Below are 16,323 nucleotides of genomic sequence, written 5' to 3' on the forward strand. Positions count from 1 at the left end.
GTCCATCTTGCCATTTTATTCCTAAAAACTGGATCTCCTGTGCAAGTCCCTTGACCTTACTTTGTTTTATGGCAAAACCGGCTTTCAGAAGGATTTGGACTGTTTTCTTCCCTTTCTCAGAAACTACTTCTGCTGTTGCCCCACGTGATGATGTCATCAATGTACTGCAGGTGTTCCAGAGCTTCACCCTGTTCCAGTGCAGTCTGGCTCAGTCCATACTTCTGCTGTTGCCCCACGTGATGATGTCATCAATGTACTGCAGGTGTTCCAGAGCTTCACCCTGTTCCAGTGCAGTCTGGCTCAGTCCATGGCAAATGGTAGGACTCTGTTTCCACCCCGGGGCAGTCAGTTCCAGAGCCTCTTTTGCCTCCAGGTTGTAAGGCATGGAGTCTGGATGTCAAACGATAAAAGAATCCAGATTTATGAGTGCATCTTTATATAGATAATTACCATTCATATTTACTCAGGGACAGAAACTACTCGGTGTCCATAGGCCCTAGTACACAGGGCACGAACAGATACATCTCCATAGGCTCCATAGGCTCTGGATAGCAAAGAAGCCCTGAGCTTTTACACAAGGCAGTCCAATAGAAATAAAATCACAGACAACTCCAATTGATATATCAGTCTGGCTTGCTGTTGCTGGTGGCATTAGCATTTGCTAACCTGTGCTAAGCCAATTTTGTGAGACAGTTGAGAGTTTAACAAACCTATTTGAGATTGTATTTTGGAAGAATCTCAAGCACGGGGGAAACTGGTCATGTTCTGTTCATTGCAGCAGATGGTATCCCATTTGGTGTTTGTTAGCTTTGTTTGCAGCTCAATATTTTGTTTCTAGGGGAACTCAGTAAGTTAAATAATTTATCTCTAATGCATCAAGAGTCTGATCCAAAGTCTACTGAAGTCAGTGCAAAACATTTGATTAACTACCACATACATGGGATAAAATGCCAGGTCCTGTATGTTGAAGAGCATTTCAGATGCTCTCTAGTGGAGAACGATACAGGCCTCTGTCTTTCCACAGAGAATTTTCTGCCTGCAAAGAAAAAAATAAATATACAAATAGTGACAAAAAGCTTAGCAGTTCAGAGTGCAGGACTGTGGAGATCAGGGTGATGTTCTGGCTGACTGTCCAAATTGCTAAACCTCTCTTGCTTTAAATTCCCCATTTTTAAATAAAGAATATAAATAATACCTTCCAGCTGCATTTAGAATTTAATCCACTACTGTTAGCAGGCTGCTTTGAGGGCTTTGAAGGCCCCATAGCAGTGCTAAGCAAATAATCATTATCACTTAATATTCTCATCAAGCATTCTTACTCAAGATGGGATCTTGCACTGCAAGGGCTAAGCACAAACACATCGCCCCTCTGCTGAGGAACTTTCAGAATGTCAGAAGCAAATTTACACCCTGATCCTGCAAAGAGTTTTGCATGAGCAGAACTATACCACCTTCAGCAGTCCTGCTGTCCATACAGGGCTCCTAACAACGTCTGCGCACGGAGGAAATTTTTATTCCATTCTTACAAGTATTTGAACCCTGAATAATATAAAATATTGAAGAAATCAAGACTTTAAAGATTTTTTTTGTATTCCAATAAATATCAAATGCCTGTTCATTTTCAGCAACACTTTTCAAATTACTCATTCGCTAATAGGGCCTGGGAACTGCTTTATTCTGTATTTTTATCCAAGTTTCCTGTTTGTATCATCTTTGGTCATTCAAAAAATGAGTGCATGTTAGCTCTATATTGTGTCTGCATGAATTCCAGTTGTATTTTAGTCCTCCTAGTGGCCTATTATATTAACAATATTATAATCTGTATTTTAGGCATAGGAACATGTTCTGTATTACCAGTATCTCACAACAGTTTGCAGTGTTAATACTGCAGTAACACTTCTGTATTGCCAAGGTCAATAAATCTTCTAAAGCATTTGTCCAACAAATCCATTCATGTGGCTGGCTATCACTTCACATACACATTTCTTTATTTATACACAAATTGTAGCAAAATCAATACAAAAAATACTACATTATTCTGTCACTGCAGGAAGCCCACTGTGGGAACAGGAGCCTGTCCTGGTTCCTCACACCGAATTCCTTCTTTAATCATTCCCAACAAAGGTTTTCTCACAGCCAAATAGGGGGGTCAGACCCCACAGAACTGGGGTTCCCAATATATATTTTCACTGTGCTTCCTTTCTCCAAAAAAGCCTCCAAAGCCTTGTCACAATAACACCTTACATTCTAAGAGGGGACTTTTATAGCCCAGGTGGACTCAGCACAAATGTTTACCAGCCTTTTAGATCCTGTTAGCTGCTTAACCTGAACCTTGCTGGTATCCAGGGAAGGCAATGGTGGAAAGGCAAAGGTCTGTCCAGCACACTTGTCCTTGACTCCTTTCTGTTTAGAGGCTGTGCCCCTCACAGAGAGTTTGCAACCACTAATGCCTCCTACCAGATCCAAGTGAGAGACATTTTGTATGCCTGGCTGAATCACAAAGTAGGATAAAGGTTCTCATGACCAGAAGCAGATGTACTTGTATCTAAAAGATGAAACAAACAAATCTAAACCCATAAATTAACTAAAATTCTCCTCGGATCACAGCCAAATGATATGTGTATTAATCAAAATGTGTATCACTGCTTTAATTTTGTGAGGAGGCAAGTTGAACACTTCATAAATCTCCTGGCTGTAGGAACTTCCATCTGCATCTCCAGCAGTGGTCATCTAGGTGCCCAGCATTACTCTGCTTAATTCACAATGTTTCTTTTTGATCATCCTTTAGAGCTGGGCAAAGGAATATCATCTACAATCTGCATTTATGACATTAATTGCCTGTTCCCTGCATGTAGCCCTGTGTCTCATTTCCTTTTGGATTAATCCACACGGTTACTGAGTCCTGAGGCCAGGACTATATCCTTGAGTTGTCTGATAAACATGAGATTAGTTACAATCTGTATTTTTTTCCATCAAGATCTATTTTAGTCCACTGGCTAAATTATTGAATCTAATCTTAGCCTGTTTCTGTTCTCGGTGTTGTCACCACGAGCACAGGCATACTGCTTTCTTCTGGTAACCATGGCAGACACCCCAAACACCACGGATTCTCTTAGGTACCAGGCATACTGCAGTATTTGAACATACAGCTGTTACTCCATAATCCGTAAATCAAATGAGAAGGCCTGTTCCTTGACCCCGGTCTCTCATGAGACAAGTGAGAGGGCTGAGCAAGGAAGCACAATTGTTATAGTTAACGCAAGTCTTGTTTCTGATGGATGCAGGCAGGATGGCTTATGTATTTTGTACGCGCAAAGTAGGCATTTTAAAAGTGTGAATGGCTGGCCCCAGCGGTGGTAGTGGTCAAAGGTAACTGCAGCAGTTGTGGAGGTGAGACCAGGGGAGGAAACAATGAGGACGTGAGACCTGGCTCTGGTGCTTTTTTGATACCAGGAGCATGTCTGTGGGATATGGACAGCACAGGAATCACAGCAGCGGAGTAATATGTCAAAGGTGAAGCAGAAAATCTTTGTAACATAACTGATGGGTAACATTGAAATGAGGCCTTGCAAGTAGACACAACCAAGAACTCTGCTCGGCTGGTCTCTGAGGTGCCTTACTTGCCCCAGATTATATCACTGTGCTTCCCAGTTCCACCATTTTGGCACACTTCTTCATCCTTCCTTGTATAAATGGTGGGGAAGTAGTTCTTGCTCTCCTCATGGGTTATGCCACATCCTACCACGTGCCATGGTCTTTGCTCCTTTGTTGTCTCTGTTTATTCCCTTGTTCAGCAGATGTTTCTATGGTTCTTGTTCAGCTTTTAGCGGGAGGCACCCAGGGTGCAGCTGTAACGCCTTCTTACAGTGGACTCCTGTTCTGTGAGAATAAACGTAGGCTTGGGTCACAGAACGATTTCCTGAGCCAGCAGCACATCACACTGGGCACATTACTGTGGCCACGTGCACGGGAAGATTGCTAACACTCCTCTCCTCTTCAGCACCTTGAGTGGGGAAGCCACGCAGGCAGACACCTGCAGCTCCCCATGCTTTCACAGGGACTCTGGGAGCTCCTGCCTGTGGGCCTGAGTTAACAAACATGTCCTCAAGCACATCTGAAACTCAGCCATTAATTTCTCAGCTTTTAAATTACATTTTTTACTTGATTATCTTCCAACAGTTTTTTTAATTCTTGATTAATTTTGGGTTGGCTATTTAATACATTGTTTGGTTAACTAATTCATGTAGCTGTTTATAATTATTGCCTTACTATAAAATCATCTTAATAGAAGGTTGATTGTTTATTTTTTGTTTTCTTTCCAGTAGAATAACAAGTTATTTTATTATTCAAACAAGGCTTACTTCCTGCTGTTTTCAGTAAGATTTTTAATAAATATGTAAATTTAAAAATTAATTTACGGCATACGTTTGGCAGCATGATTCTTGAACTGACGAAAGTTTGATGGATTGTAAAATTACCCTCCATAAAAATCATCAGTCATAGTAAACAGAATTTATCAACCTCTGGTAATTTTACAGCTTTTTCTTCATCTTATCTTCTGTTAGGAACTCACTTAAAATTGATTATAATATAGTATGTTTCTAGAACCGTAATTCATTCATAGATTAATTAGATTTTAGGTTAATATCCCATCATGGTACAGGACATGAGCCAACAACGTTTTCCAGTTGTTACAGAGCCGCAGTAGAGAAACTTTGATTTCTGTTCCCATGTGGTTTAACCAGCAAGACTAATCACTAATCAAATTCAAACGACATAAAATGGAACATCCTTCATAGCATTTAGTTTCTAGCTGACTTATACTATGGGCTCTTTATTGATACAACTTGGTGTACTGAAATGAACTAAAAAATTGCAAGAGAGGTTTTATCCTTCTACTTTAATTTGGTTCTGCAGCCTATATCTGAAACTCTTGCTCAGATTTTTGTGCATGTTGTGCCTCTGTCCCTCAAAATATTCTGCCCTACAGCAAAAATACATTGTTTGCATAAATTTAGAAAGTACATGGAAATAACTGTACTGTTATGTAGGATTTGATGGCGGATGAACTTAAACATAGGTTTCCATTCTGCAATTCATGCTTTGCTTGAATCACTACTGGAAATTGTGCAGATCATAATGTTAGCTGAAGAGGTGGCAAGTGCTGTCATGTAACCAGCATCATTATTTGCATCTATCCTGTCCCAGTTTTCTCTGATTACAAAGGAACTTTTGTAGTCTCACTGCACAGGGTCAGAAAACAGTATGCATATAGTTCAGGCTGCAGCAGGTTTACTGGGAAGGCAACCTGGGCTACAGCCTCTTCCTCCTCGGCTGCCTCCAGGAGCACTTACCAGTGCAACATGCAGCATGATCACCCAGCCACATCCCCTAGCCCTCACTGAGGAAAGGTGGTATCCACATCCTTATAGAGGAGGGCACACCTGGTGGGTTTCATTAGTGCCTTCCAGAGGCCAGGTGTCACAGAAGGGGAGAGAAAGGGCAATGGGTTTTGGTTAGATTCATTAGAGGTAAAAAAACTCTGATACATAGAGAGTTGATTAAAATCTGGAGCGGAAAGGAAAATGACAACTTCAGGCTCCTAAAATAAACTATTTTCTTGGGGTGGGGTTTAAGCATGCTAATTCAGATTTTTTTAAGAATAAAGAAGATCCTGCTTCCAAATGTGAAAATTATCACCTCTGTATGTCTGCTTGGTGAGAGCTTGGAAGAAGTATCATTCTGATGTGTGTGCACCATGTACACAAACATGGAGGCTCCTGCCACAATGGCTAAATGTGCAGTCACGCAGAGGTGGACTGATGGGTCTGCAAAGATTGTTTGTCTCTTCCCAACTGTCTTCCTCAAAGGCTAAAAATGAGAAAACTATTCGCTGTGGAGCTCACTCCTTTGTTTAAATGACCTCTGTGAATCATCTTTAAAACTTGTAAGAAGGGACGTTCCCTTTCTTTCCTCTGCAGGTCTTCCAGCAGAGATCCATACTCTTTGAACTCCCCTGCGGACAGCACAGCCCTCTTAGTGCATCCAACAAGCCAATTTTCATAGCTGGGAGAATTATTTCCACATGGTTTCTTCGTACTGCTGATTTGCTCTTGATGCTGCCACATAACATTGCTCCTTCTCTATCTGCTGCTTGTGTCTTTTTGCCCTTAGGTCAGCTGATGTACCTTGGATAGTCACAGGCTAACGTGAAGTGAATCTAGTCCAGTACTCAAAAGAGAGGATTACTAGTGTGGAAAATCATTTCCCACTACCAATTACCATTTGCAGTACAGTCTTGAAGTGCAATTCCGTTTCCATCAGTATGCTGGGTGACTGACATACAGACATTACAGGCCAGAACTCAGACATCACTGGAGAGCGAGAGGATAAGTGTCTTTGTAATTACCAAAATAAATAGTCTTGTTCAGAAAAGCCAAAGGTGGAAGATGAAGACAGGTAAGAACACAGCTAATACTTAGGAACAGTAGTCTGAGCATAGTTCAGCCATACAGAAAAATGACCCCGATTACTGAAAATGTCAGTGAGATTATATGTTGTATGAGTACGATCCTGTATTTACTGAGTTTGAGAGGAAATTTTTGCTACAGTCTAATGTGGGATAGAATCTGTCTCTTTAAGAACCACATTTTGTATTAGATTTAAAAAATCTTTCTTAAACTACTTTTTTCCCCTTCTTGATTCAGTTCTGAGTAAGTGTCCCAATTTAAAAAAAAAAATCCTCCAAACCTCTAATCTAGGATAAAATTGTAGCCCTTTTTTTATAAAGCCCCTTCTTTATTGAAACAATCAGCCATACTTTCATCAAGGTGAGGACAACTGCTTTCATTCAGTAGGACGAACCTCTGTATATGTAAATGCTGTGTAGTGAAATACAGTCTGATGAAGATGGAAACAGTGAAGTTACTTAGGACTGCATAGTCCCAGTGCCATTCAGTAGGTTACCACTGGCAACATAACCCTCAACATAATTCTGTCAAGAAATAGTATTGAACTTCAAATGGTTGAGTTCAATAACTTTGTCAGCAATCTTATCTTTCAGTGTGAATTTTTTTTCACTGTGATTTTTTCCCCATCACTAGAAAATCAGAACAATTTTGTTATCTAACTCCCTCTACAAGTAGAGCTAAAAGAATCTCTGAAAAGTAAAGTGTATCCTACGCATGTCTTGTTCATTTTCAGTCTATCAGGTTCTAAAAACTGAGTGTCGGCTTTCTTTCTCACCATGGATATTTCTTCCTTAATGCCTTGTGATGAGCCTCTGACTGCAGTAAGCATTGCTTTTAGGGTACATTCCCTCTGTGAGAAGCAAAATGGGTGATTCTGCCAATGTGAACAGAGTGGGGCCCTGCTTTACCTTCTGGAGAAAGTACTGGTGTTTAATTGCTTTTCTTTTTAATAAATCCCCTCAACACACTTGACTGAGCACCTGCATTGTGGCCATTTTGCAAGGTACTGCCACTTAGAACTATATTTTCTTATTCTGTTTTAAATAAACTTTGTCCATGCACAGTTGAGGCAGCCAGTGGCCATTCTGAGGCACTATGAGAAAACAACCACATTTGTGGCATTCAGTTCACAACTGAGCAGAAGGTAAAAAGCTAGATTTACCTGACCTGGAAACTGGGACCTGAAAATCCTGGTTTATTAAGTTATGCAAAAGTTCAAAGAGTGTTGGTATATACCTAATCAGGTCAAACGGTCTTGTCATATCAAGAAAATAATCATATACTTTGTAAATTATGAGGAGGATATTCTTGGCATTAGAATGCTGAATGTACCTAGTCATCTCATCGTTTTATGAAAATTAGACTTTTGAAAGCATAAGGCTCAATTCACTAAACTATTTTTTATCTCCTAAACCACGCAAGAATTCAAGCTATAGACAATGTAAGTCTCAACTCCTCAGTCACCCATTCATTAAGCAATAGCTGTTTTGTCCAGATCTACAGTTATGAATCATACACAGTTCAGGCTTATCAGATTTATTTCCTCTAAGGTAATTTACTTACAATTCAGGATCACCAGAAATGCTGTCCTTGTGATACTAAAATATATTTGTAGATTGTTATACTCTTAAATACAGTAGGCAAGCCTTGGTTCTGTTGTCATTGTTATATTACCCATAATGCCATAAGTGGATGATATGAACCTATGTATATATGGCTTTCCTATAAACTGCGAACAGACTAATGAACTTAAAAATACTTCACATCAATGCATTTTTTCCCAAGAAACTGGCACTTACTGTTTATCTTGAAAATCTGATGGTGTGTCTTTGAGAATGTCATTGTCTGCTACAGCAAAATAATCGTGGGATTTCTGCTCAAGTAGAAAAAAGTGATTCATTATTTCAAAAATTATTTTACTGTCAGTCCAGAAAATAGATGAAAGCTTCTGACAATATACAAGGGAGAGCAAGGCTTAGCTTATTATTTAAGGTTATGCTTTAAAGAGAAAGAAGTTCAAACATCACATTTTTAGCTCAGCTGTAATACAGCAGAGGTCATGCAGTTACAGCTTTCACCTTTGTAGTTTCCTGGATGTGACTGTACAACTATTTTCACTGCAGAGTGTTACCTGTCCACCTGATGTTTAAATGAGATCTGGAGATTATTCACTTTCCACGGAGTCTACCATTGCATTCTGTCCTGGCTAGCTGATGGAAAGCTACTACCTGGTTGTTCAAAACCAACCCTTTTCACCTTACACCTTTCTACTGCAAACCCGTTGAGTAACACCACTGAATTCAGTGGGAAGTTACTTCTGGTTACACCAGTATATCTCTGATCAGAATACTGTTCTGTATCTCAATATACCTATTGTACAAGAAGCTGTGAACGTATTAAAAATGTCCTACTAAACGGGTTATATATGAGCAACCTATGTAATGCTGCAACTGCATATCCCACTTAGACCCATTGTGTCATAAATACAAAGCAATTATAGGACTAGAGGATATCTAAATTGGTAAAACTCTGAATTTAAAATAGAAACAGTGGCATTGTGGGATCAAGTTATCTTGAACATATGCAGACAAAGTAACTAACAGTTTTTAAAAAGGTAAAATCTAGAAAATTCTTTTCCCTCACAATAAAGTCTTAAATAATAACTAAAAAGTGAACATACTTTGTATCTCCTATTAGAGATCAGATCTGAAATGAAAGACCTTGAGTTATACAATTAAGTATTGATTTTGTTGATCTATATTTAATTCTCATAGCAATTTAGTTGTTTTTACCCAATAGTGTTTTGCAGTTATACTTCACTTGAAGCAATGCCCTTCTTGCCTTTGTGTTAATCTAAAAACTAAATTGCCCAGTGCATGAGAGACATAAATAAAGTTCATTTTATTCTTGTGTGTAACTGATTCTGAGCCCTTTAAAGTGCTGGTTAACTAAACTTAGACAGCTGGAAAACACATTTATCCTGCAGAATGGTTCATTGCTAATTCTGGGCTCTGGCATGCCTTATAAGCATAGCCTGACCTCCAGGCAATCAGAGCTTCTGCATGTTAGCATATAGAAAAAATGGACTTGCTGTTGCATTCCTTTCTGCATGCCAGCTGTGGGGTCCTGTGTACCTGTGAACCAGCCCATCCTTCCCTGCTCCTTCCTGTTAGACCTGCAGAGCCTTTGAGCCGTTCAGAACAGCTGCAGTTGTGACTGGTCCTTGATCACACAGCGCTGAAAATGCATTCTACCCACATGTAACCTCTCATTTTTAAAGTTTAAAAAAAATGTAATTTGATGTATTAATGTAGAAATAACACCTACTTATAATGTATCAGTGTAACTGCAGGCTAGTTTTGTTTTCCTAATTTGCTGTGCTTGAAGTGACATGCCAGATTTTATTATATCGCTAATGGGTTTTAGTTATTCCCTTTAGGATGTTGCCAACAAGGAAACATTATTCTGATTCATGACTCCTGAGTTTATTTCAAAGTGATGTGACTCATGATGAATGTCTGTATTATGTCAGATAGAGTTTCTCCTCTTCTGACAACTAGTCACTGCTCTCAGGTGGTATAACGCACCGCGTACTGACTAGCTAAGAAACACCAGTGGTGGGAAGCTCTCCGCTTACACAGAGTAGAACAACAAATGCTCCCATACCCTAAGGCTGTAACAGTATGGATTTTCTATACAAAAATATAGTTAGTGTAAGTAAAACAAGCTATACATTGATCTGCTTTAGGATGATGGGCCAATGCTTTTACAGAGGCACTGTGAAAATCACAGTCCTTTTGTGCACTGAGCCTTTTTTTTTTTTGCTTAGACCAAAATCTGTGACTACATCTTTTTACCTTTTCCCTTAAGTTAATACTTAGGAAAACATGTAAGTGACCACACCGAATGCAGCAGACACCTTATTTATACATAGAACAGATGCAGAATAGTCAGCAGCAAAGTCAACACCTTCAGGCTGAAAGGGCTTTAAGTGTCACTTCTGAGAAGAATCCTGGCTGAGAGCAAGCACGTAATGTTGGGGCCATCTTAGCTCTTCTAGCAACGCTGAACAAAATCACCAAGTCCTTTTTTTTCCTGTGGTGATAAAACCACCTGTTCATTGTGCAGAAAGTCACTACTAATATAGGAAAGATTTGATTGGAACCCATGACCTAGAGGTTAGGCGCTCTCTACACTATTACCAAATCTCACCCATTCCTCGTGGATACAAAACGCATCTGATCTGCTGCCAAATGTTCCTATCTGCAGGAAAAGCTACTGATTCACATTAGTGTGACTCAAATGCATTAATGAACTAACTACTTTAAAATGCACAATACTAACATCTTTGGGCTAACCCTTGTTCCTTGTTATATCTGTGGCTCTGGTGAAGTCAGTAACAAATCTACATGAACAAAACTAAAGACACTACTTAACCACATACACAATTTATCAAATAAATTCTAATAATAGTTGCTTTGGTTTTGCCTTTTGATTCATCTAGCAGCTGTTGTGACTGCCGTGAAAAATAAGAAATGTAATTAAGGATGAATCAAAATAAATACTCTCTGGTATTTTTTTCCAAATTGTATCTATAATAACTACAGAAAAAATTCTTAAAGAACTTGGGGTAACATTTGTTCTGATATGCCAAGTTTAAAGAAATTATCATTGACTTTTCAAGTCTAGGAATGCACATCATGTTGTTACTGTGGGAGAAAATTATTTGTTGATTATGCAGATTCTTACATTAATATCTCTGCGTAAAGTTTTCTTTATTTTTGCTCATGGAGCTCAGGCTGTGAATGAGTTTTCTTCTATGTGTCAAAGACTAGAATATCATATTTTAACTTTCTAACTACAAATATATTTTTATTCCATATACGATTTAACGGAAAATTTAACAGATTTAAGTGCAGCTGTACTCAAAAAATTGTGAGATAAGATCATATTGTACATATTGTACCTCTGATACCTGAGTACAGTTCTAGAATGTTAATTCCCTACCAAAAGTCCCATCCAGATGACCCCACATTCTTACCTGATTATAAAATTAGCAATAGGCAGCCTGAAACAGTGTATTGTCGCCAAACAGATTACACTTACATCAAATGAAAAAACGCAAAATATTGCTTTCCACATCACACAAGCATTACCTTTGCATACTTGCATACTATTGCAGTAATGTGTTAAAGAAAGGAAAAGGTTTTTTTTTTCCTTACAAAAGGATGTAACTGGGCAGTAAGACATCTAAAAAGGACAATGTATGTCCAAAAAATATCCATAACTTATTTCTGAATTCTGTCTCTATTTTAGTAATAAATTCTGCTACAACAACTTTTAGAATTAGTTTTGCCTCTAATTCTCGATGTATCGTAGATGTACTGTTCACTACTCTATGTATCTTTTGCCAGTGGGTTTCACTGATGGGCACCGCTTCACTTCAATTTCATTTCATTCAATGATTTGTCTTAAAATTTGTAGGGAATACTTTCGTTCCCTGCGGTTTCTCAAATATATTTTATAAACTGTTAGCCTTATATTAAATTACAAACTAGGGTGTGATTAAAGTAGGATTGTAGCCTAGGTTGTGCTTGTAGGGTATAGTAAATTATTGATACTACTTATATGCAGAATATACCACTGAATTCACGCCAGCCTGTCCTGTGGTTTAAATCTATCCTTCAGCCAGCCAAAGATCCTACTCTTATTTTGATACTTCATCTGGACTGCTCTGTGCAGCGAATACTCTAGGTGTCTCTGCTCCTCCTACCCGAGAGCGGAAATTGGCTCCATTTGAATCAATAAAAGTTTTATCATAGACCTTACTAACACCAGTATTGACTTCTTGCAGCCCCAAGTCTGTGCTAAGCAGCCACATTCAATTTATCTAAAGAAAAGCTATGAAGTGGGAAAAATATACACAAAGAAAAATCATTTCATCTGTCATGTAATAACGTATTTTAGGTTTAGTACTCTGAAGAGCAAAAAGTGCTAATATGTATGTTATTGATGCCATGTCTGAGAATTTTCTCATCTGGCCTCCAGAGAAGTGAAACAACTGTTTCAGTAATACTGTATAGTATTTTAAATGAGGGCAAAGGGAAGAACATTTTAAGCTGAAATTGTGGAGAATTTATATTGAAGGGTCCTAACTTTGTGTTTGTTCCCTTTACCATGGGTTATATTCCTCTATTTCAGAAAACATTGTAATCACAGATATTGAAGACCTTCGTTTTAACTATCATCTAAAACCAGAATCTGACATAACATCCCCTAAAACCTTTTAGACTGAAGATTAATTCATGAACCAAACAGAAAATTTTCATTTACTAAGACTTCAGCATCTCCTGTTGCTTTGCTTAAGATTGTTTGAAACATTTGATAAAAATACTAAACTAATCCAGGCATTGTTAGCATATGAAATACAACAAGATCACAACATAAACAGTCATTGGGCTGGCATTTCGATTTTTATCTAATGAGCCATAAAAACAAGCGATCAAACTATGTAACAATTTGTCTTCCTCTTGCCCAAGATTTCCAGGGTTAAGCGGCACAGCATGCACAACGTTTAACTTACTTGAAACTTGAATTTTTCAAAAAATTCTAATGACCCTTTACAACTGCGTATGTAATGACCCACATCATCCATACATCTGGCCATGCTATATTTTCAGTGTGCTTAAAATACCGTTTCATTTTCTATCTAAACCAAAATATTAATGTCTTGGATTGACAGTAATTTACTGATTCAGTCTTCGCTATCTGATGGTAATACCAAAAATGAGGAATGGCTTGCACTCTGACAGCGTATCTCAGAATTCTTGCATCTTGCCTCTCCGAGAGTCCTGTAAAATGTTGAATGTTATCTCATATTTCTGTGACAATATTATCTGTAAGAGGAGTTAGTTACACAGATTTTGAAACACCCTGTATATGAACGGCAGGTCATTTTTATTGAACCGCTCCCTGCACAGTTCCCTAACTATTCCTTGGTCAGATCTCTGATTGAAAATACCTGTAGCTAACAAAGGGATAAAATTACTCTTGTATAATCCTACTGTGTGTTTTTAATATAATGTGCTAATACATCGTCCGGTGTTCCAGCAGAATTACACCACTTCTCCGAGTTGGCCTGGCCAATATCTGATTGATTCTGGTCTGTGGGGATTGGCCCAGTTCAGTATAATTTCCTGTCTTGTTTTCTTGTCTATTAGAGAGGGTTTGGGTCCATGGAAATCAATAGGCTTACACATGCAAAATGTGAGGTTATTCTCTAGCAAGTTTCATTTGCGTCTGTTATTTATGGAAAATGCAATTTTTTTCCTCTGAACATGTCTACGCACCTTTTTTTTTTAGCAGACTCCAAACTCTACTTAGACAAATACCCGTTTAAACATACCCCCCAAAGTATTCGTAAAGAAGATGTAAATTACTGTGAAGATGCTGGAGATGCTTAACACATGCATACCCAGGATCTGCTACTTAAGACGTCAATAGCACTTAACTGTTTTGTAAGTGGAGTCCTATTTGTCTCAGCAGAAACATTAAAGTTATGATTTATACTAAAATGGACATTAATGTTCTATTGAATTATAACAGATATTTAAGCATCTAACAATCTATTTCCTTTAACCCTGTGAACTTTGGAAAGACAGTAATTAATGGTGTACAGTAGGATAACTTTATAAGAAATATCTTTCTAATATTTCCCTCACTTATTACAGAAATTGAAGCAAACTGAAGAAACAAAAGACGATTCCCAGAATAGATTATCTAAAATTTCCCTGGAGTCTCTCAATAAATTTAACAGCAATAACGTACTTATATTAGAAAAAGAGAAGAACTGTCTGAACAAGGTTGAAGGACAAAAGGAAGAAAATGGAAAGAAAGAAGCAGCTTCCTTAAATAGCTCGGGTAGGCACGACGTGGACAATTTAGAATCCCTGAGCGATTCTCTATACGATAGCTTCTCCTCTTGCGCCAGCCAAGGCTCGAACGATGTATAGAGACGCTTTCCAGTGGGCTGTGACTGCGGCACGTAACAGAGCTGAAGGCGGGTGGGGAGCGAGGGGGGAGAAGAGGCGGTTGTTGGAAATTTTCACTCCAAATCGCTGTACTCACAGCAGGGTGTTCTGACTTTTCACCACACAGCAATAAGAAAGGCAAGACGGCAGTCATCGTGGCGCGTGAGACTCGACACCGAACACAACGAACGGTTACACAGGATAAAGTCTTAATTTTGCACTTTTGTGAATATTTGTACAGTTGTAAATATCTTGGGAAAATATATTTGTAGGGATAAATGACAGCAATAAATATTAAATTGGTGCTATGCTCCTGTAATGGCAGATTACTAACTTAAAGAAATTGATGTTAATATTAACAAGAAAAGTTAGTAGATTTTTTTAAAAAGATTTATAATTGTTCTAGTCTTAAAACTGTATGTAGAAACACTGCGTTACCATAAACCCGAGCCTGCCAAATTGTCTGTAATAAACTTTCTTGGACTCCCATTTACAAGACCTATTTTATTTTTTTTTTTTAGTGCAATTCCATACAGGTGTTGTAGGGAAATGTGCGTTTCGGTTATTACAACTTCACAACAGGTGTCTTATTTCGGAAGGGTTTTGACTTTTGACATAGCAAGAAAATGAATAGATTAAAAGGCCTGATACTGCTGGTATTGACTTCATAAATCACATGCATAACTGTTTGAAAGATCAGGGTCAAGGTAATTCACTGCTGACACGAACGGGAGTCTTGTATGAATGAGAACTACACAACCCCCCCGTTACTTCTGACTGCAACACAGTTTCTTTACTTCCACCTCCTCTGTACTCGTTTCCTATCAAATTATGAATGTACCATATTGCGTTATCTTTTGTAGTCCCCGTTTGGTCTTAATTAAAGTGTAAACACTAAAATTATTTTTAAAAACCAGAACTCGACTCCTGTTTGTGACACACGTAAAGATGTTGGTGCTAACCAGTACTAGTTCAAACATATCTAGGAGCAGGGGGATTGGCCTGTATTGGGTGTTTTTGTTTTTTCTACAAAGGTTGTTTATATGTAAGGGAAAGTCTATTTCAAAGGTTCTGTGTATTTTTTCTAGATGTGAAGTATTTATAACTGCTTTTTGTACAGCGATCTGTAAAGTAGATATATTTGGGATATTTCTAGACTCTACCGTTTCTTTAGCACATGCCTGTTAATCTTTGAAATATCGTATGATCAGTGTTAATATTTTGTGCAATTTGTTATATTTTAAGTGATTTCCTCTGTAAACCTGCATCGTCTTTTTCGACTTTTTTTCGATTGAAACATCTTTCGTAAATAAAACTTCTCTTGCATACGCGTGCCTGAAGAGGGGTTTTTGGAGGGGGTTGGTGTGAGGCGGTAAGGGGGGTGCCGTGGGTACAGCCGAACAAGCGGCACAGGAAGGGGATCAGCGCCAGAGAGCGAATGCGTACGGGACTGCGTGCAACCGCCTCCCTTTCAACCCGACTGGCCTCCCGTCCTCCGAGAATAATGCATGTGGAGATAAGAGTCAGTCATTTAGATGAGTTCGCGACACGGCGACTAAAAAGCCATTTCAGCTCAACTCAGACTCTCCACTTGCAGATAAGGCTGTGAAACGATCAAAGAGAAATACGTGGTTATCCGAGGAAGAGAGACGAGTCACCTCCTCAGGCTGGGTTACAGCAGGGCGAAAAAGACCGTCCCAGCACCGACGACCCGGCCGCGGCACCCCGGCCTGCCTCTCCCCTCCCCTCCGCCGGGGCGGGCGCTGCCCGCTTCCCCGGCCTTCCGACGGCTCCTCGCCCCTCCCGCCGCCTCGGCCCTGACC

The 16,323-nt window shown here is 39.0% G+C and overlaps 2 protein-coding genes across 2 annotated transcripts in view; both read left to right on the forward strand.

The window, feature by feature from the left end:
* The window catches only part of NCKAP5 (NCK associated protein 5), a 467,588-nt gene extending 453,106 nt beyond the window's left edge, over positions 1 to 14,482 (forward strand). Inside the window, exon 21 of the mRNA XM_019472169.1 lies at positions 14,201 to 14,482. Within this exon, the coding sequence (XP_019327714.1) occupies positions 14,201 to 14,482 (282 nt within the window). The remainder of the gene's footprint in view (positions 1 to 14,200) is intronic.
* Positions 14,483 to 15,938: 1,456 nt separating this feature from the next.
* The window catches only part of LYPD1 (LY6/PLAUR domain containing 1), a 17,929-nt gene continuing 17,544 nt past the window's right edge, over positions 15,939 to 16,323 (forward strand). Inside the window, exon 1 of the mRNA XM_019472173.1 lies at positions 15,939 to 16,105. Coding sequence (XP_019327718.1) covers positions 15,939 to 16,105 — 167 coding nt within the window. The remainder of the gene's footprint in view (positions 16,106 to 16,323) is intronic.

Source organism: Aptenodytes forsteri, unplaced genomic scaffold (genome assembly GCF_000699145.1).
Source record: "Aptenodytes forsteri isolate BGI_AS27 unplaced genomic scaffold, ASM69914v1 Scaffold11, whole genome shotgun sequence".
Classification (NCBI taxonomy): domain Eukaryota; kingdom Metazoa; phylum Chordata; class Aves; order Sphenisciformes; family Spheniscidae; genus Aptenodytes; species Aptenodytes forsteri.